Source organism: Chiloscyllium plagiosum, unplaced genomic scaffold (genome assembly GCF_037043375.1).
Source record: "Chiloscyllium plagiosum isolate Xiang-an unplaced genomic scaffold, Cpla_swu_hap1 HiC_scaffold_44, whole genome shotgun sequence".
In the NCBI taxonomy this organism is placed as follows: Eukaryota; Metazoa; Chordata; class Chondrichthyes; order Orectolobiformes; family Hemiscylliidae; genus Chiloscyllium; species Chiloscyllium plagiosum.
In genome coordinates this window covers 6,175,697-6,198,396 of record NW_028270182.1, presented here as the reverse complement: position 1 = coordinate 6,198,396, position 22,700 = coordinate 6,175,697, and the positions used below count along the sequence as shown (strand labels likewise).

Genomic DNA, 22,700 nt, shown 5'->3' with positions numbered 1-22,700 from the left:
CAGAGCTGTATCTCCGTTCTGAGCAGATAATATGTCTGCCTGTTCGAAATTGATCAAGCTGACTGGTTTCAACCAAACTGGCTTCTGCTGGAAGGAGCAGTAAACTTCATGGGGTGGTTTCTTCCTCAAGTTTCAAGCTAGTCAATTTTCCAGTGTTTTCTCTCCTATGAATTCCAGACTGAATGTGAGCCTCACTCATTCTGCTTATTAAGTGATAAAGTTAGTATTTTCTTTGCTCAAAATGTAGTCTTGACGCAGATTATTTCCTTTGGCTCTCCCAAATCTGAACAGCACTCCAAACCAAAACTGCAACTGTCTTTCTAACTGAATTACTTGTTCCTGTTAGCAATCTCCCATTTTAAATAAAAAGCCCAGGCCTAAGGCAATCTTTTGGATTTTCTCAAATACAAAATGTAAACAAATTACTTCAGTGCTACTGTTAGATTCTTCAACCCATATGAATGATTAATATTGCCAATAGCGTTTAATGACTCTTTCTCCAGACTTCTTTGGTCCGTAAACTCCCACGTTTACAAAGTTCTTCCATATGTAAACTGTGTATATGTTCAAAACCTTTTACTGAAGGAAGGGTAGATCTTGAGTGAAGACCCCCTATTGTTTATGACTTTCATGTTAATCTGACTTTGAAGAGAAATAAAGCTTGCCTTTTGATTGTAATTAACTCCAAGTTTGCTTGAGTTGCACTTGTTTTTCCCAGTTTCTCCAGATACCCCAATTTTTCTAGAGTTAAAACTGTATTTTACAATATAACTTAGTTTTGGAATTAGACAATGAATCAGACTTTTGCAACATGGTACTGTATGTAGAATGAAAAGGTTTTGTGGCAAAGACTGGCTGGTTCTACAGGGAGACAAATAATTGTGGATGATGCCTTATCTGTCGCTAAATGTTATTTTCACTATTTGTTTCAGAGCGATGTGCTAAAGGAAATTGCTGGCTTCTCTCAATCTCCACATACCCTTCATCCCAAAATACCTGTATTCACCACAGCAGCACACCATGGTTTGCATGTACTGAATATCCAAATCATTTTGTGCTGTTATGGAGAGTTCAGGGAAGTCTGGGTAAGAGTGGGATAAAAGGGCTGTCTTCAGTATTTTGGGGGTTTGTATGCAATTGAAATAGTTTACTCCTTATAAATGGTTCTTGCCCCCCTCCCCAACCACACCACACACACATAACCTAATCATAGCCGAGTAAATGCCTCCAGAGATTTAGACAGGTTTCACCAAAATTGATTCTGGCTGTACTATGCCCAGTTTGTGATTAGATGTACATTGTGATTCCACATCTGCTTTAGATCCTTTCCTCTCTACATCTGTTGTTTCATCGCTGTTGTATGAACTATATTAGGTACAAGACTCGTACATAAATCTAGTGACCTTCACTATGTATCCAGAAGCAAACAGCAGGAGAACTCTTCAATTAATTAAATATAACGAACTGGACCAAAATAAAATTAATCTTTGTGACTTGTACCTACCCAGTTCGGTAATTCTTTTTAAGGTAATCTGCCATCCTTATCTGGTCTGGCCTGCATGTAACTCCAGAGCAATGACAGTGACTTTTAACTGAAATAGCCTAGCAAACCACTCAATTGTATTCAGAAAGGTTCATGATGGCATTTATGTTTGGGTGATAAATAATGGCCTGACATCCTCTGAGTGAATTTTAAAAAAAATGATTAGTAACTCCTCTGACCACCTTGTTATTTTTCTTTGGTTGTAAATATGCAACTTCCAGGAATTTAATAGTCCCCACATAAAGATTATTGGATCAATTTTTAGTTTTCTTTCTTGGAATCTCCTAACTGTAGATTATCATTTCTGAATTACACAATTGATAGATTTTCAAATCCCATATGTAATGCTTATGATTTAATGTTTCTTCCTTTTCTGTGTGGCCATGCAAGTGACAGTACCTTGATCCTGCTTCTGAATTTGGTATCTTTTCAGAGTTGTTAGATCACTATAATTCAGCAAAAATTCTGTGTTTTTAAATCAATATTGTATTGCTTTAAAAGCCTGCATCAGGTTTTATGAATTATTTCCAGAAACACAATACAGGGGTACTCTTAACACTCTAAAAGAAACAGACTATTGTGAAAGTGTTTCCCAAATTATATTGTTAGCACCCAACTATTAATTGCTTCAGAAGGCAGGTGCTGTTCATTCCTCCCTCTATGAAAATAAAAACTATTTCTATTTCACAATTGTGGTATATTTCAACTTCTCTGCAGTAGAACGGAAAACCTAGATTTGATGTGTAAACAGTGTCTTGAGAATGTCCAGAATCAAGCTAACTTTGTGAATGTGTTTATTTGCATAGAATTCAGTGTACCATTTCATTTACAACTATAATACAAAATGTCTAAATTTTGATAGGAGTAAAAATTAACATTGCAAATCAAGCAGCAGAATTGGGGTGGATTAGTATTAGCAATCAGTGCTGATGGACACAGTCACTGATAGTAAGCCTTCTGGAAAAGGTTTGTTCCTCCTTGTTTATTACGCTGCATCCCACTGAGGAACGCATATCTGCAACAATACACTTCAGGATGAAGATTTTTATCCAGTCTTAGACCATAAGAAATAGGAACAGGATAGGCTTTTTTGGCCTTAGAACCTGCTCTGCCATTGAACAGGATCATGGTTGATCCAACATTCTTCATGTCCACTTTGCTGTCTTTTCCATTGAACCATTTATTTTCCCCTAATGATCAAGAATTTGTGTATCCTAATGCTTAAGTATACATAAGGACCTAATCCTCTCCAAGTCTCTGTGGCAAGGAGTTACAAAGACTCTCAATGCTCTGAGAAGACATTCCTCCTCCTCCTCAGTCTTGAATGTTTTTCTTCATTCATGGGATGCGGGATTCACTGCCTCATTGCCCTTAAGAAGATGGTGGTGAGCTTCGCCTTGACTGCTAAAGTCAACAGTGCTGTTAAAAGAGAGTTCCAGGATTTTGATTCAGTAATTGAAAGAATGGCAGTATCTTTTCAAGTCAGGGTGGTGTGGGGTTTGAAGGGGAAATTGCAAGTAGCGGTATTTCCATGTATGTGCTGCCCTTGTTTTTCTGGGTGGTGGTGGTCTTGGGTTTTCAAAGTGCTTTCTATGTAGCCTTGGTAAACTTTTGCACTGCATCTTGTGGAATGGTGCCTCACTGGTGAAGGTTTGTGGATATGATGCCAATTCAGTGGATTACTCCTGGTTGGTGTTATGCTTGGGAGCTGCACTCATCAGGCAAGTGGAGAATATTTCATCACATTTCTGATTTGTACCTTGTGGGCAGATATTCTTTGGTGAGTTGAGAGGTGAATTACTTCAGAATTTCTAGCCTCTGACCTGCTCTTTGGAGCCAGAATTTTTAAGTGGCTGGTCCAGTTCAGTTTCTGGCCAACCGTAATCTTTAGGATGTTGATGATGGGAAGTTCATTGGTAATACTGTTGAACATCAAGGGCCAATAGTTAGATTCTCTTGGCGATGGTGTTTACCACACCTTTGTGGGCATTTTTGGATTGCTTCAGTACCTGAGTCATTACAGATGATACCAAACACTTTCAAATCATCAGTGAACAACCCACTTCTCACTATATGCAAGGGCAAGTCCTTGATGAAGCAATTGAAGATCCATCCCACAGGATGGATGGAATTATGTGAACAATAATTTTAACTTGCATATCTATGTAAAAACATAGTTCTTCATAACATTTGAAATAGGAGCTCGAATTGCCTATTTAGATTCTCAAGCTCTGCTATTCAGTAAGATCTTAGGTAATCTGATTAAGACCCTGAATCTACTTTCTTGTCTGTTTCCCATTGATTTCCTTGTCACATAAACATCTGTCCAACTTTGCTATGGATATATTCAGCGACAAGATTTTGTTGCTGGCTGGAGAAGTGATTTCTAAAGACAAATGACCCAATGAGAGAAGAAATTCCTTTTCACCTGTCTTAAATTGGAGACCCCCTATTTTCAAACCTGCTCAGAATCTTGTTTTAATAAAATAATCTTTTGTTCTTATCTCCAATTGGTATAGGCTCAATTAACTCAGCCCTTCCTCCTAAGATAAATCCTTCATCTCAGGATTCAGTCTAGTGCACCTTCAACACAAATATGGGCCACCAAAAGTAATATGACCAAAACACTGCAGCATTCAAGCTGTGGTGTCACCAATGTGCAAGACATCCCTAATTTTCTGCTTCAATCTCTTTACAGAAATTAATATTCTATTTGCCTTCCTAATTTCCTTGTATTTGAATGCTGACATTTTATGACTCAAGGACTCCAGATCATTTTGTAATGCAGTGCTTCTCTCAAATAATATTCTCCTGTTCTATTCTTTCTTCCAATGTGGACATCGTCCATCTATTGATTGTTTTTTTTCCCCCAACTTTAAAAAGTCTACTTCTTAAAAATATATTCAGTCATGGTATGTGGGTTTTGACATGTTAGTCCAGTATTATTAATAACCCAATTACCCAGATGGCAGTTAAGAGTCAGCCACATTGCTGGAGTCATACGTAGAGACAAAAACCTGCAGATGCTGGAATCCAACGTAGACAGGTACATGGCTGGAAGAACACAGCAAGCCTGCAGCATCAGGAGGTGGAAAAGTTGACATTTTGGGTGTGACCCTTCTTCAGGTCATGTGTAGGCCAGACTAGGTAAAGATGGGCCAGATGGGTTCTTCCTGACAATTAACAATGATTTTCATGGATATTGTTGATCTCTTGATCCCAAACCTTTACTGAATTCAAATTTCATTAACTGCCATTGCAAGATTTGAACCCAGGTCTGGATTAATAGTCTAGTGATAAGACCATTAGCCATCACTTCCCTGTAAGTTATCTGTATCCCTTTGCAGGCTCTTTGATTCTCCTCTAATGTACCCAAACTTGCTGAGAATACAATGATGATCCCTTATTCAAAGCCATTAATAAAATCGTAAATAATTGTGGCACAACACTGATCTGAGGGGTTCATATTTAGAATCAGCTGCCAGAGGAAGTGGTAGATACATGTACCTATCAAAATATTTTAAATGTTGTATCTGAATAGGACAGATTCAGAGGGATATGGGCCAAATGCCAGCAAATCAACGTATTTGGCAAAGTTGGTCAGCATGGATGAATTGGACCGAAGGGTCCATTTTTGTACTATATGACTCTTGACTCTAGTTAGTTTGCTATCCTGAAAATTACCTTTGGTTCACCAATGTTCAGGCTAATATATCATCCTTAAATACCATAAAGAAATTATCTTGTATAATAACCTTTGTTGTGGTACCTTTTGCAAATCCAAATGTGCTACATGTACTAAACTTTATATCCACTCTATTTAAACCGTATGCAGCACACTACACTTGGAGGAATGTGCTAGCTGCAGTGGTATATGTATACATAGAACTCTACTTATTTTAGTTTACACTGCATCAAACTTACAGGCTTATCCCAAAGTGGTACTTGTATCCATATCGTGCACAGATATCCATAGATAGCAGGCTTTTTCCCTGTGTCTGGAACTATTTGTTGGAATTTGTATTTGTTTTATATAATTTTTGCTAGTCATTTTATCTAAATGCTGTGCCTTGATCAACTCCAGTAGAACCTCAGTATGTGCAGTGAATGTGGTTTGAAACGTTTCTTCAGGTGAAACACTAAAATGCACAATGCGAGGTTCACCAGGGGTTGAAGGAAAGAATAGAAAACTAAGATGAAGCTTGAATCTGACGTGATTTGCAGTACAGAGGAACCTCTATTATCCGAAGTATGTGGGCAGGGAGTATTTCATTCGGATAATCGAATGCCAGACAATTGAGGTTCCTCTAAATAATGACCAGTTTCATGGGATTTTGAGAAACAAACTTTTATATTAAAATGTGCATTGGAAAACTCTTGAATTATAAGTATAAGATATAGCCAAATTGTATGGCAATTTTGTAGTCTTCACTGTTAACCATCAATGGGGGTTTTTAAAGGCTATAAGAAATCTTTTGTTTTGGTGATAGTTACATAATGTCCTTTGATCCTTAATAATCACCAATTTATTGTGTATCCATCCATAACTGAATACTGTAGGTTGAAGCCAGTTCTGACCTGCCTGAAATAATCGCTTTAAATAAACTTTGAATATTCTGGACTCAATCACCTCTCTCCCCTAGTGACCCAGTAAACTCTAATGAAACACTAATCAAGCAAAAATTGAGAAGTGAGGAACAAATAATAATTTTTAACTAATAGCTCAGTTTAACTTTTTGTTTCACATTATCTGTTATAATGCGTATCTTAGATGTGGGATTAGTTGTAATTTATGCTGTCAGTTCCCTGGATGGAGAGATTCAACAACCAGAGTGCTGGAACAAGGGAATCATGGAGCATTCTGTCGACTCTACTTTAGCAGCACATAAATATTGGCAGGTTCCAATACTATTTTGCCAATATTGCGTGTGCTGCTCCAATATGGCTCGACACTTGCAGCAAATTGCAGGAGCACATGGTAAATTTGAAGACTCCTGCTGTGCAAGAATCATAAAACCGTAATGGCCTGGTTTGTTTGCTCTACATTGAATTCCAAATGTGAAAAATAAAAGTTAAAGAACTTCATTAACACTGCTGACTTTTTTTTTGACTTACTGTTCTTTTGAATTCTCAGTGCACTGAATATTGCAATTCAAAACTCATTTAAGGTTTTGCAACTTTTTTGGGGACAGTGCTTCCCAAACTCTCCCATTGTGACTTTTTCACTATATTTGCTTTCATTGTGTAATACGGTAAAGGTTGGGTAAGTAGATGGATCGGTATCAAAGGGTCAAGCCTGGAAATGTTGGGATGAACTAGAGCTTGACAGTTAACCACAAGTTAGAGTAGATTTTAATCTATTTTTTCCTGGGTAACTATTAAGTTTAAATGAGTTAGAAGTCTCCTGCTGTGTGACAGCTGATTAGCAACTATTAGCTATTTCTTAATTAGCATCGCCTGATAGCTTGTCCTCAAGAAGTGCCAACAACCACAATGCTTTCACCATGTCATTTGTTAATGCTTCGAATAGAATTTGTGCCAGTTGACGACTTTCTCACCCATTTGGGCCTCAGAAGTCACCCAGCACCAATTCCCATTTCTCTTCCTGTTCATGTAGATCAATCCTAGATAACTTTTTAAAAAAGCTGCTTCACCCAAACCTGCTTCCCTCCTCGATCTAAAATGAAACATGAAAGATTACCTGAAGAGTGCAGAGCTTAGGTATAATCCTTTACCAAAATAGTTTGATTAAACACCCTTTCATATTGTACACAAATAAAAACAAATCACATTGGATAATGTATATTCCAGATACTGTCAATAGGGTGAAAGGACTAAGATGCTGCAAATACTGTGCCAGAAGACAGTTTGCTAATTTGATCAGTAAAATTAGTTGCTTTAAATCACAGAAGAATTAGGAAAACCACCTACAAATATAACACAGTACCCAACCTTGGACTAGCTACTCACTCAATATAAATTGTGCACATAGTAAAGACTCCACAGTCTGAGAGGTTGCTCTCAGCCTAATAATTTATTTTCTGACCATCTTATTTTCTATAAGCTATCTGACTGTTGGTGCATGTTCCAATAAATTTAAAATTAACTGCTCAGCTGGAGACAATATTTATAGAAAAAGTAATGTCAAATTTACATAAAAAGCTTATGATTGCATTCCCTGGCAACAGGGGGAAAAGACACTTAAACATTCTGCTCTCAGCCCTGTTAAAAATTGAATTAGTATTAACAATTTTTTTCAATTTCTCTCTCTTCCTCCCCCCCCCCCCCCCCACTCCGAGTTGTTTTAACATGTCCTGTAAATACATATAAACCAAACATGCATTTACGAAAAGAATTCCCAGCATGTTGATAATAAACAACTTGCTTAAAAGATACATTATTTTTCTCTTGCTCTCTCCTTACCATCTTCCCCATGCCACTGTGATGCTGGACCTTACCTGGGTCAATGGTTCAAATCAGCCAACTCAGAATTTGACAGGAATGAAACCTGAGCCTTTAGTCAGAATGTCAATACATAGAAATAAATCTTCACGCAGCAGGTCGCAGGCAGAGGAATTATGAAAAATCTTTTCCATCACTGAACTGCTGGTGAATGAACATCTCTGAGTTAGTGAGGGATAGGTACAGGATACCTTTAGTAATGAATAAGGTTGCCATCAAACATTTGAGTATACATTTTGAGGGGGGAGGTTAAGAGAAAGGTCTTTGTTCACCAATAGAGTCTTAACTCGCAGCAATGGCAAGAGATGACAGAAATTGATACAGTTCCATAGGAACAAAGCTTTTTTCTTTTAAGTACAAAAAAAACAAAAAACTAAAATTCCAACGTAAACTCAGAACTGCATATTTGATCCAGTCTGAGCAAATATTGTTGGGGGATTCAAACGAAACAACAAAGCCTGAATGGTTCAGAGAGCTCTGTGCTGGACATAGGCACGATTGAGAACGACTTCAACATTGGTGCCTCCCTGATTGCAGATATCGAGGATAAAGATGAACAGCATTTCCTCCAGACCGGCTGCAGATCTGAGAATGTCACCTGTCAATAAACAAATCAGTGATGTTCAAGGTTTGTGAGAAGATTTGTAGCTCGGGTGCTCGTTGCTGTGGTTCTGTTCGCCGAGCTGGAAGTTTTCGTTACAAACGTTTTGTCCCCTGTCTAGGTGACATTCTCAGTGCTTGGGAGCCTCCTGTGAAGCGCTTCTGTGGTGTTTCCTCCGGCTTTTATAGTGGCCTGTCCCTGCTGCTTCCGGTTGTCAGTTCCAGCTGTCCGCTGTAGTGGCCGGTATATTGGGTCCAGGTCGATGTGGACACACACATCGACCTGGACCCAATATACCGGCCACTACAGCGGACAGCTGAAACTGACAACCGGAAGCGGCAGGGACAGGCCACTATAAATGCCGGAGGAAACATCAAAGAAGCGCTTCACAGGAGGCTCCCAAGCACTGAGGATGTCACCTAGACAGGGGACGAAACGTTTGCAACAAAAACTTCCAGCTCGGCGAACAGAACCACAGCAAATCAGTGATGTGTAGGCTAAATAACAACTCTCACGTCAATTTTCACTTCTTTGTACTGCTTGGTTTTCAAAATTTATTCATTAGAGTTTAGAAGAATGAAAGGTGATCTTATTGAAACAAAAACATGACTTGATGGGAGCATTTTCCCTTTATGGCAAAAAACAAACTGTGGGACATTTTAAGAACAAATGCCTCGTTTAGGTTAGAAGTGAGGAAAATGGTCTTACAGGCTTATTGTCTGTTGTTATCTTCCTCGCAATGAAAGCTGGATCATTGAATATTTTAAAGGGTGAATCATAGAATCCCTAGAACATGGAAGCAGGTTATTTGGCCCATCAAGTCCACCCCTACCCCACCCTCTCTGTATTTTGCACAGTTAATCCATCTGCGTATCCCTGGACATCATGGGCAATTTAGCACGACCGATTCCCCCTAACCTGCACATCTTTGGACTGTGGGAGGAAACCGGAGCACTCAGTGGAAACCCACGCAGATAGTCACCTGAGAATGGAATCAAAACCAGGTCCCTGGCACTGTGAGGCAGCAGTGATAACCACTGTGCTTTGTACCACCATGAGTTAAATGGATGCTTGTTTGAGTCAAAGGATAGAAATAGTAAAAAGTGAAGCTAAAGGCAAAATCAGATCAAGTATTATTTGATCAATGGCAGTGCAAGGCCAATGGCCTACTCCTAATTTGCAAAGGATACAGAACACACACAAGCAGAAGGTGCAAGGTTGACTCCAGAGATATGAGCTCATAATCTAAGTGCATTGTTGGATGTTATCATGTTACAATGGTGATATCTTGGTGCCTCTTAGCTCTGACTAATCCCACGACTAACTCGTACCCCCACCATGCCTCCTCCATAACCACTTTCCAGTAGTTGCCATTGGCAGGCCTCAACAGCTATACAGTGATGAATAAAAAAATTCAACATCTAAACAATCTAATACAGGTATGTAGCATACACATTTGAGTTTGTAAACTACCATTTAAACATATCCATTCAGACCTCTCAAAGCTCAGCAAATGTCTATTTAGACTTAACATCAAAGACAACCCTTTAAAAGTCTTTTTAAGCTGATTAACTGAATTTATCCCTTACTGAGATAATGATAACTCAGTGAAGAATCCACAATGACATACCTATAGTCCTTGGGGAAATATTAACAAAGAGTTCTACTGAAACTGCGTGGCCAGCTGCTTTTTTCTAACTTACACCTGTACTGTAGTTTAGCAGAGTTTTAAACTCCTTGAAAGTTGCATCTAAAATTTGAAAAGCAGACCAATGAAAGAATTTCAGATTATAAATTATACAAATTTTATCCACTCCAAGAAAGTTTACAAAATATTCCAATGTGGAATCAAGGGTTATGGAGATAAGGTAGTAACAGGATACTGATTGTGGATGATCAGCCATGACCATAATGGATGGTGGTGCTGGGTCGAATGGCCTACTCCTGCACCTATTGTCTGTTGTCTAATTCAAAACTCCAACATAGCAAAATGAAGGCTCTTGTAACAGTCAAAATAGGGCCTCTTTGAATTCAGCACCACTCTGCCTGCTGGGAAAAATTATGTCATGCCTTCAACATCAAAGGATAAGGGAACAGAAGGATGTGCTAATGAAGGGTGAGATGAAGAAGAATGGGAATACAAATAAGTGCAGCATAACCATCAGCAAAGGTTATATGGCTAGCATGGCTTGTTTATCTGCTGTACAATCTATGCTGTTTCAGTTTACAAATGAAGAGTGGGGACTGAGTCGAGATATCAATAGGCAGTTGGAACTCAGTCAGTCAGTACATTCAGGAAAATAGAAAGAAGGTGATAGTAGACATTTACCAGGGGAAGGTGTTGAGCAATCTGCACCATCTGTGCCAGTGTGGCAGGTCTGGCTAAATGCTAGCCCTCCATGAGCCAAAATGGAGATCAGAGTGTTGCTGTGCTTGGCAGGATGTATAGCTCGGTGATCCAACCTGGAAACGATAGGGAGAAAGATGGCATCTAAAGACAATTCTTCATTCAGTCCTGGAACGGGAGAGAGGACAAAACAAGTAAGATTCCTGTTTCATATTCCCCTTTTGTCCTATCTCAAAGACTGGGTGTTTCCAGTCTTTGCTGTAATAATCTCATCTGCTGATTGGTTACACCCTTAGATTAAGGAACACAGAATTCCTGCTCTAGATCACCATCAAAACCATCCCTCCCACCAAACATTAGGGGTGCAAATTTCAAACAAGGCAAAAAAGATGTGATCAGACAAATAGAAGGTCCACACAACAACCTTAAGGCAACTGGGGATAGACAATATATGGCAGCAATGCCAATAAAGCCTCCATTCATGGGAATGATTTGAAAACAAGTAACTTTTACCTGATTGCTGTTCATATCCCTGGGAGATCTTAAAAGGGCTGACGCATAGGTCACATATGAACAACTCTTGGAGAAGCCTTCAGAAGGGCATTAGTATCAGAGACATTATATTCCAGTAACACAGAACACCTTACAAAGAAAAGGGACCAAAATTGCAATCTACAGCACTAGAACCAAGCAGGTCTAGAGTCCACAGATGGCCATTTGGCCCACTGTGTTTATCAACTCCTTGTAAGAGGGATCCAATACTAATTCTCTTTGTCCCAATATCTCCCTGTATAGAATACAATCCCAAATTAATCCCACTGCTCTATTCTCTCACCACAGGTGTATCAATTTCAATGTCGAAGAGTGTGGGACTGGAAAAGCACAGCAAGCCAGGCAGCATCCAAGAAGCAGGAGAACTAATGTTTTGGGCATAAGCTCTTCATCAGGAATGTGGTGGTGGGGGGGAGGAGGAGGACTGAGAGATCAATCAGAGAATGCGGGTGGGGGCGAGGTAGCTGGGAAGGCAATAGGTCGATGGTGGTGGGGGGTGATAGTGATAGGTCAATGGGGAGGATGGAGTAGATAGGTGGGAAGGAAGATGGACAGGTAGGACAGTTCAAGAGGGTGGTGCCGAGTTGGATCTGATATGAGGTGGGGGAGGGGAGAAGAGGAAAATGGTGAAATCGACGTTGATGCCATCTGGTTGGTGGGGCCCAAGGTGGAAGGTGAGGCGTTCTTCCTCCAGGCGTAAGGTGGATAGGATTTGGCAGGGGAGGGGGCCAGGACTTGCATGTCCTTGGCAGAGTGGGAGGGGGAGTTGAAATTGTCAGCCACAGGGCAGTGGGGTTGTTTGGTGTGTGTGTCTCAGAGATGTTCCCTAAATGTTCCGTGAGTTGGCATCCTGTATCCCCAATGTACAGGAGACCACATTGAGAGCAATGCACACAGTAGGTGAAGTGGGTGGATGTGCAGGAAAATCTCTCCCAGATATGGAAGGATCCTTTGGGATCTTGGATACAGGGAAAGGGGGGGTGGTGTGTGTGCAGGTTATACACCTCTTGCGGTGGCAAGGGAAGGTGCAGGGAGTGGAGGGTGGGTTGGTGGGGGATGTGGACCTAACGAGGGAGCCACGAACGGAACACAGATGGAGGTTGAGGGAAATATATCCCTGGTGGTGGGTCTGACTGTAGGTGACAGAAATGGCAGGAGATGATGCACTGTATCTGGAGATTAGTGTGGTGGAAGGTGAGGACGGGGGAGGGGGGGGCGCGGTTCTATCCTTCTTGCAGTTGGAAGGATGGGGTTCAAGGGCAGAGGGGAAGGAAGTGGAGGAGATACTCTGGAGGGCATGGTTGATCATGTGGGAGGGGAAATTGCGGTCCTTGATTAGGAGGCCATCTGGCATGTCCTGGAGTGGAATTGATCTCCCCTTCTAGCCCTGTATCAAGCCCAGACTAATCTACTCTCCGGAAATGCATATAGATCTTTATCTATAAAGATGAAAAGTTATTACTGAAATATTTTGATGACCTTGGGCATAACTTCAGATAACACAAAATTCAAAGGTAGTAAACTGAACAAAATAACAGACTTTCCTATCGGACCTGCTCTGCTTTTCCAGTGCCACACTTTTCAACTCTGATCTCTAGCATCTGCAGTCCTCATATTCTCCCTGTATCAATTTCAAAGCAGTTACACTCCCCTTATAGATTTGTATGTCAAACTAACCTCTGTCCACGCTTTCCCAAAAGCCTCGTAACAATTAAAAACTGTTATGTACAGGCTAGTCCTAAGATACAGAAGCTCCTGCACAAATTGCCAATACGTGCTGATAATAGCAAAACGTTAAAACTTCCAGATCTTGTTAACCAAACTCACTTTACCTAAAATGGTCACAGTGTAGTATCCATAGCAACATGCTGGTTCACATTGTTCCAGATCCTCAGTCTGACCTGCTGGGATTCCAGAAAAATTGGACGGCTGGAGACCAAAGGTTTTGAGGAGGAAGGACTTGTCTCTGAAGTGGAAGCAACGAGCTACCATTTGGGAAACGTTTCCCCGATGGGCAATGTGCTCTCGCTGTGATGAGCAGTCAATCCGAGAGAAGATGGGCTGGGCTAAGCTCATTGCACTTGGAGTCTCCTCCACATCATCAGAGTCTGTGTAGAACTCCTCACATGCTTTTATGAAGTTGAGGGCTTCAAAAGAAAGAAATGCTGTACTGCATTCATACCATTTCAAACTTTACACCCAAATCTACTTTATACAAAAGTTTACTTTTACAGTACTGCCACTATTATGTAAGTGAATGCAGCAGCCATTTTGTGCAGAGTACAATTCACATGCACTGATTAGATTGATGGTTATGAATTTACTTTTAAATGGTATTGCTTTAGGAATGAGACTAAGAAAAATCTCTGCTCTTCAACTCAATTGTATAATACCTTAATTTGAACAGTTGGACAGCAATGATATTTAACATCTCAACCAGCCACGCTATATTGATTTTTTTAGATTAGATTAGATTAGATTTCTTACAGTATGGAAACAGGCCCTTCGGCCCAACAAGTCCACACTGACCTTCCGAACAGTAACCCACCCAGACCCATTCCCCCTGACTAATGCACCTAACACTATGGGCAATTTAGCATGGCCAATTCACCTGACCTGCACACCTTTGGATTGTGGGAGGAAACCTTATCTTAAACATTAGATATAGTGTGAATCCACAAGAGAGAGTCATAGAAATTTAAAGCTCAAGAGATGGCCATTCAGCCCATCCTATATTTTGCTTTGCAGATCAATCCTGAATATTCCCATTGCCTTATCTCCCCAAATCCTTATACCAATGCAAAAATAATCCAAGTGCCTTGCTCTCCTTACAACTTTTTAGCAATACCCAAATTAATTCTGTTGACTCTTGCCTTTCCTACACCCTATATCAATCCCCAAACTAATTCCATTGACACACTGTCTCCATGTAGCCTTGTGTATATCCCAAACTAATCATACTGCTCTCCTCCTTCCCCATTGTTCTTTATCATCATTCCCACACTAATCCCTGATTTTCTCTACATAACCTGATTCAATCCCTGACTAACCTCATTACTCCACTCTCCCTTCTCGCCCTGTATCAAGCCCAGATTAATCTACTATCTGGAAATGCATATACATCTTTATCTATAAACATGAAAAGTTATTACTGAAATATATTGATCACCTCAGGCATAACTTAAGATAACACAAAAATCAAAGGTAGTAAACTGAACAAAATAACAGACTTCATTCAGGAGGACACAGAAGAAATAGCTGTGCATTTGTGATGCCAAGGCACAGAAGGCTATGGACCAATCACTTTTGGGATGATAACCCCCATGCCACATCCTAACAACAGAACAAAACACAAAATGCTACAAGGAAGCTCAGTTTGTTCGAACCTTTCCCAGGACTTGCATCACGGTTCACGTCCTTCTCGTGACTTCGTAGATGGTGAGCTGCATTCTCTCCCACCCTAGTTGATCCTGTATCCTTACAGAGTCTAGGTTAAAAAGGAACCAATTATATTATGTGGTGCTTTCACATGCTAATGTTCTAAACTGGAGAGAGGTTAAGTGAGAATCAGAATTTATTGTCACATGTACTAAAAGGTGGCAGAAATCAGAGTCGAGGAGATACAGTTTTACGAAATGATATGGCAGAGGAGGCCGTTCAGCCCACTGTGCCTATTGTGCCTCTTTAAAACACAGTCTTCCCATTAGCCCAATTTCTTTGCTTTTTCCGTATAGCCCTGCAAATAACTCCCTTTTGAAAGCTGTTTTTAAATGGATTTCTACTATCCTTTTAGGCAGCATGTTTCAGATCTCTCCAATTCAACCGATAGAAAGCAATTCTCCTCATTTCCCCCTCTCGTTCTGCCAATATCCCTTTAAACCTTAGGGAGAACAATCTCAGCTGCTCAATTTTGTCTGATAACTGAAGTCCCCCATCCTCGTAAATTTCTTCTCCACTCTCTCCAGGCCTCAATATCTTTTGAAAATGTGAAACTTAATATTTGAAGCAACACTCCAGCTGAGGCCCAACCAGTAGTTTACCAAACTTTCACACAGATGCTTTGAATTTGTATTCTGTGCCTCAAGTCCAGGGTACTTCTTTTTAAACATAAATGTAGGAAGTCTTGCTACAAGTATATAGGGAATTGGCGAGATGCCACTCAGAGTACGGTGTGCACTTTCGGTTTCCTTATTTAAGGAGGCAGTTCACAGAAAGTTCACCAGGTTGACACCTAAGACGAAGCTGAAACTTTATTGCTGGAACAGCACAGCAGGTCAGGCAGCATCTAGGGAACAGAAGATTCGACGTTTCGGGCACATGCCCTTCTTCTGTTCCCTAGATGCTGCCTGACCTGCTGTGCTGTTCCAGCAATAAAGTTTCAGCTTTGATCTCCAGCGTCTGCAGACCTCACTTTCTCCACCTAAGACGAAGCAGCTACCTTATGAAGAAACATTAATCAAACTGGGGCTAAACAGCAAGTAGAAGAGGTGATCTTGTTGAATTACAAAATTCTAAAAGGAGGTTCCTTTCATGGAAGAATCTGAAACTACGCGACAGAGTTTAATAATAAAGGAGCTCCCATTAAGACAGAAGCAAAAGAGAAATTCCTTCTCTCATAGGATTGTCAATCTCTGAAATTTTCTCCAACAGAGAGCAGTGAAAGACGGCCACTGAATATGGGGTGAGAGTGTGTCAGTGGAAAGGCACAGCAGGTCAGGCAGCATCCAAGGAGGAGAATCGACATTTCGGGTATAAGCCCTTCATCAGGAATGAGGCTTGTGGACAGGGGGCTGAGAGATGGGGGATGGGGTTGGGGGAAGGTAGCTGAGAAAGCGATAGGTAGATGAAGGTGAGGGAGAGGTCGGGGGGGGGGGGGGGGGGTTGGAGCAGATAGATGGGAAAGGTGATGGACAGGTCAGGAGGGTGGTGCCGAGATGGAGGCTTGGGACTGGGATAATCCTTCCCCAAGCCCTAATCCCTCCCATTTATCTTTCAGCCCCCGGCTCATTCCTGATGAAGGGCTTATGCCCGAAACGTGGATTCTCCTGCTCCTCTGATGCTGCCTGATGCCTGACCTGTAGTGCTTTTCCAGCAACACACTCTCGACTTTGATCTCCAGTATCTGCAGTCCTCACTTTCTCCTGGCCACTGACTATGTTCAAGGCTGAGACATACTTTTGATCGACAAAACAGTCACAGGTTATGGTGGGCAGAAATCAAAAGTGGGGGTAAGGCCATAATCAGATTAGCTGTGATCTTAATTAATGTCAGAGTCAGTTCAAGGGGCTAACGTCCATTCCCACTCTTTATGTTCTACACTAAATAACCTTGTCAATCTATTTTTAAGTGGAGAACTTTAATTCAGTAAACAGATTTAAAAGGTATCCTTGGGCATTATCACCACATTTGCAGTAGAGCAAGGAAAATATGGAGCTGTCAGGAGTTGGAGAGCAGAGGATCTAAACAATAGAACATGGAACATGGTGTCAGTGCATTAAAAGAAATGCAGCTTGTGATGTTTAAAAGGATGATGTTTCTGAATGCGCCTAATTCTGGACAAGTTACAACACTGTTCTCGAGTTCTGAACAATTTGGAAATTGTGCACAGTGGAGCTAAGCAAGGGAACATAGAGAAAAACTCCAGCCTAAAGGCGAGGCATTGCTGGGCTGTGAAGACAATGTGAGCTCATGGAGAATTCAAATGCAGAGCTACAAGAATTACACAGTGTTTACAGCATAGAAACACCCCTTTTGGCCCATGGTAAACTTTATGCTCTGTACAAGCTTCCTCTTAACCAGACCCCACCAGCATAGTCTTCTATTCCTTTCTGCATCATGTATTTATCCAGATTTCCCTTAAATATATCGATACAATTCACCTCAGTCACTATTGTAGCAAGTTCACATTCTCACTATTGGCTGGGCTAAAAGGTTTGTCACAAATTCCCTCTTTCACTTAGTAGGTATCTTAGAATTAGTCAGCAACCTGATAAAAGAATTGGAGTTCAGTCGTTAGATGTGCAGCACTGAGCAGCAAGACATTCAGAGTGAGTGAATGTTTCAGTTACCTCATTGGTGTACATTTTTTCTCGCAGAATGCACTTTTTCTTTTTCTTTTCTGTGATAAGCCAGCTTGTTTCTTCGGAGGAGGTCCACTGGTGAAACATAAAGTTCCAGTATATTAATTCAGTCACATTTCCAACACAGAGAAGGTGGGGTCTTCCTTTCTGCTGAGGTTAGGTCTCACTGCATTGCCTCCTACTGTATGCCTCATTCTCCCTCCTCTGCCCCACCAATATCTCTAAACCGTGTGAATTGTTAGCTCCTTCAGTTACATCTCAACACAGAGGAACTAAAAGCCAAGCTTGTCACCTGATCACAACCTTTTGACTACCTTTCCAATCTTGGTTTCACTCTCCTGGATTACTGCTGCTAATTATGTCTTTTGATTGTTGTTTGACACAGTAACTTGCCCAACAAGATGAGGAATACCCTCTGATCCATTCTCTAGTCTGCAGTGAATTATCTGGCATTAGCCCTGGCAGCAAAAACAAGAGGTTTCTGGAAGATGGGGGAGAACATCAACCAAGATTTCTACTTCTGATAATCATCCCAACGACCAACTCCCACCCACCTAGAAATGTAACTGTCTGAACACCAGGTGACATCACAAAGCTCTTTGCAGTCAACTAGCTTATTGACACACTCTGTTCAAATTCATGAATGTGAAACAGGCAGAGCGAGGTCTGAATTCAGACCCCATATGTTGGTCATTGCCTTCACCAGGGGGCAGGAGATCTCCAGCACAGAGTAATTCAAAGTAGCTGATTTTCCTACCCAGCAAAATAACTGACTTCGAATTGCCTGAACGAATCTCCAACTAGAGACCTTAGAAATAAATATATCTTGCCTTCACAAACACGAATTTCCAACAACAGAAAATAATTCCACATATGGAAAATAAGTCTCACCTCACGATAGGAATTACAGGACTTTTGTTTCCTCTTGTGCCCTGAAATGGCTGGTCAGCGTCAAGCAATTCTTCATACTCCTCAGTTCCTCCAACAGCATTATAGACTTCAGTGAACTGTAAGACAAGAACTTGCCAGATAAATCAATTGGCTACCTGATAGGCTGGAAATTTGATAATGACAGAAACTTCCTGTTTACTGCCAAGATGTAACGTCACAAAAGCCTACGTCAGTGTCTTCTTTACCCAGCACAAACCACTGATATGGTGAAAGGTGGCAAGAATCATATTAAAGCCTTGTAAGATAGGGAGGGTATCTTGTAATATTGGTGCACTGACATGAAAAAAATTTGAAAACATGTTTCCGTGCAAAATGACACTGGAACATTTTAAAACAACTTTAAAAATAATCACTTGGCTGTAATGTCTTTGTCACGATGTAGGAAGCACGGTAGCAATTTGTGTTCAGCAAGCTGTCATCAGATAATGGTCAGAAAACTTGTTTTCTCGTAACATTATGTCACGTATACACATCGGCCACGTGACTAGGCAAACACCCCTCCCAGTCTTCTTCAAAGAATCCCTTAGGTTCTTTTATGTTAACCAGAATTCAGAGAGGGCCTTCATTTGATGTTTCATCTGTTACCTTCATCCGTATTCCACTTTTTGAGAATCTGTTTGGATATAATGCACAATTTTCTGCAGTGGGATCTGAACCCACAGACGTTAAAGTGCAATCTCTGAGCACAGATGACACAAGGTGTCTCTGAGTAAGGTAATGCTGCCCTGGTGAATCCACCTGGCATGTCTGGAAGTACACAAACAAATACAATTTTTTACTTTCCCAACACTACTTGAGTCATTGTGTTCGTACAATATTCCACTCTTAGCCTATTCCCTTTGCCACCAACCCCAATGTAAAACTGTTTAGACATCTCTGTTACCTCCTCATCCATTTTGCCCAGTAACTTGTATTTTACAGATTTGATTCGTCCCTGGATGGTGACCTGCCTATATTCTCGGTACTCCAGCTGATTCATATACTGCTTCAGCTCAGACATCGTAGTCAAGGGAGACATACCTAAGAAAGATAGATTTGACTTTCCTTAAAATCAAAGGTAGAAATGTTCCTGTAGGCACTGCTGGTTTCTATATCATACGCTCGACAAGATTACATTAGATCACAGTAAGCAGCACAGAACTTGTTAGAGTTCTTTAATGAAGTGACCAGGAAGGTTGACAAGGGCAGGACAGGAGACGTAGGCTATATGGATTTCAATAAGGCCTCTCATAAGGTTCCACGTGGTATGCTGCTCTGGAAGGTTAGATCACATGGAATCCAGGAGAAGCTGGCAAATTGGATTCACAAATAGCTTGATGGTACAAAGCAGAGGGTAACAGTAGAAGGATGCTAGTCAGACTGGAGGCCTGCTAGTGGTGGAGTGCCTCAGGAGTTGGTGATGGGCCCATTGCTGTTTGTTATTTATATCAATGATTTGGATGAGAATATACAAGGCATGATTAGTAAGTTTGCAGGTGACCCTAAAATAGGAGATCTCGTGGACCTTGAGAAAGGTTATCAGTAATTGCAGAACGACCTTGATTAGCTGGGGAAAGTGGGCTGAGAAATAGCAAATAGAGTTTAATATAGATAAGGGTGAGGTCTTGCATTTTGGAAAGTCAAATCAAAGTAGGAGTTTCATGATGAATGGTAGAGCCTTATATAAGGAGTGTAGTGGAACACAGAGACCTTGGAGTTCAGGTGCATGCTTCTTTTTCCCAGGATTGAGGAATCAAGGACTCGAGGGCATCAGTTTAGGTTAGAGGGGAAAGAATAAAAGGGAACCCAAGAGGCATTTTTTTTTTACACAAAGAGTGGTAAGCATGTGGAATGAGCTGCCAAGTGGTTGTGACAGGTATCTTAGTAACATTTAAAAGGCATTTGGCCAAGTGCAAGGAAATGCGGTTAGTGTTAATGGACCTTTTGGTCAGCATGGACCTGTTCGGGCTAGAGGGCCTGTCTCCATGCTGTAGGTCTTTGTGAATCTAACTTTTATAGCATAGAAAGGAGGGCAACCTACCTTAAAGTAACAATGTTTTGACAGTCATGTTGAATAATTGCAGGACACCAGGGAGATCTCTGAATAGTGGCCTTGAAATCTTTTATATCCACCATAAGGACAGGCAGAGCAACAGACAGACTGCAACTCCTACAGCAAAGCACTTGGTCAGCATTGGCTGCAATGGAGGTATCAGCTTTGATCATGTCCCAACATTCTGCAGTGGTAGTGAAGGCCACAGCCTTCTAAGAGGGAAGGCAGACAGCAGCGGAGCAGAGAAGACTAAAACAGATAAAAGAAATATGCAACACCAATGTTAAGCAAGAGACCAGTTCCAGCTTCCTCACCAAGTATTTCACGTCGATAATCCCGCTCACTTGAAGGAAGGGGAGGATAGGTGTAACATCCACCAATCTGAGTGTGACTTAATGTGTCCCTTTCTTGATCCTTGGCAGATTGTATCCAATTAATAAACTCCTTTACCTTTGGGTTTTTCACATATAATTTCCCTTGATGATGGCCTAAAGGGGACAGGTGGAGGTAAAAACATTAAGACCTAAGTTAAGAATTATTGCAGTGAATTACTTCAATGCTCAGAGGCTAGGGGAACTGCTCATAATGTCACACACCACTTCCTGCCTCCTGGACAGATAACTGTAAGTGCCTGGTGCAGTGGCAGGCCCACCAAATTCCAGGCTCATTTACCATTCTGAACTTATAATGAGTTGGGGCACTAGTTGTCTACATAGAGTCAGAACTGTACAGCATTTCCTTCAGTCCAACTTGTCCATGCCGACCAGATATCCTTAATTAATCTAGTCCTATTTGCCAAAATTTGGACAATATTCCTCTAAACCCTTCCTACTCATATACCCATCCAGATGCCTTTTAAATGTTGGAATTGTACCAGCCCCCACCACTTCCTCTGGCAGCTCATTCCACACACGCACCACCCTCTGCATGAAAAAGTTGCCCCTTAGGCCCTTTTTATATCTTTCTCCTCTCACCTTAAACTATATGCCCTCTAGTTTTGGACTCCCCTACCCAAGGAAAAAGACCATGGATACTCACCCTATCCATGCCCCTCAGGATTTTATACACCTCTATAAGATCACCCCTCAGCCTCTGACACTCCAGGGAAAAAAAAGCCTGGGCCTATTCAGCCTCTCCCCATAGCTCAAACCCTGGCAACATCCTTGTAATTTTTTTTCTGAACCCCTTCAAGTTTAACAACATCTTTCCTATAGAAGGGAGACCCAGAACTGAACGCAATATTCTGAAAGTGGCCTAACCAATGTCCTGTACAGCTGCAACATGACATCCCAACTCCTATACTCAATGCAGTGACCAAAACATCCTACCTCAATTGGTCTAAAAGACAAGGACAAATCCTCAGCTGTTCTTAGGGCCTCAAATTGCTCTTAAGTTTACAGAAGTATCAATCAGGTTCAGGAGGGGATCACTCAGTCCCGCAAGCCTGCTGTACCATTCAATAAAATCATGTGATTATGCCGTTTTCCCACCTACCCTCAATAACCTTTCACCTGCTTTAATATCAAGAATATATTTATTCCTCCTTCAAAACTACTTAAAGATTCTACTTCCAAAGTAGAGGTCCAAAGTCTCATGAGCTTCTATAACTAAAAAAATTCTCATCTCCATCTTAAAAGGGCGACCCCTTATTCTGTTTTATTGGACAGTTTTGCGATGGCATATGTGCCTCTAGCAATCAAACATAATGCACTGCAGAGGATTAGTTTAACTTCATTCACAGAATGTGAACAATTCTGTTAAGGGTCCTCTGCATCTCCAACAAAGCACTAAACTTTTTTTCATCTGATCAGGCTTTCGTTAAAAAGTGTCAGCTGAACCAAATTCAAGTCTCTCTCCCCTCCAAGTAACCTCCATCAGGAGACTGACATAGAACGGGAGATCATTCTGTCTAACTCTTAGATTGATCTATATCTTAACTTCATCAATCTGCCTTCTGTCCAAGACACTCAAAATGTTTACCCAACAAAATTCTACAGATTACAATATTTTCTATTTTCTTACCTACCCTCTATATTTAGGCTTCACCCCACACTCTATTCATTCCCATCCCTATAGTCATGAGGAAGTCCAAGAAAACAGGGCCCCTTCCTTCACAGTTTCCCAACAATACA

The 22,700-nt window shown here is 41.0% G+C and overlaps 1 protein-coding gene across 1 annotated transcript in view; it reads right to left on the bottom strand.

The window, feature by feature from the left end:
* Positions 1-731: 731 nt before the first annotated feature.
* The window catches only part of LOC122544302 (RPA-related protein RADX-like), a 41,476-nt gene continuing 19,507 nt past the window's right edge, over positions 732-22,700 (bottom strand). The window contains exons 8-15 of the mRNA XM_043683436.2: positions 20,883-21,056; positions 19,420-19,556; positions 18,477-18,592; positions 17,574-17,660; positions 14,892-14,992; positions 13,338-13,652; positions 10,936-11,121; positions 732-8,603 (exon numbers count right to left, since the gene is read on the bottom strand). Coding sequence (XP_043539371.2) covers positions 8,473-8,603; positions 10,936-11,121; positions 13,338-13,652; positions 14,892-14,992; positions 17,574-17,660; positions 18,477-18,592; positions 19,420-19,556; positions 20,883-21,056 — 1,247 coding nt within the window. The 3' untranslated portion in view covers positions 732-8,472. The remainder of the gene's footprint in view (positions 8,604-10,935; positions 11,122-13,337; positions 13,653-14,891; positions 14,993-17,573; positions 17,661-18,476; positions 18,593-19,419; positions 19,557-20,882; positions 21,057-22,700) is intronic.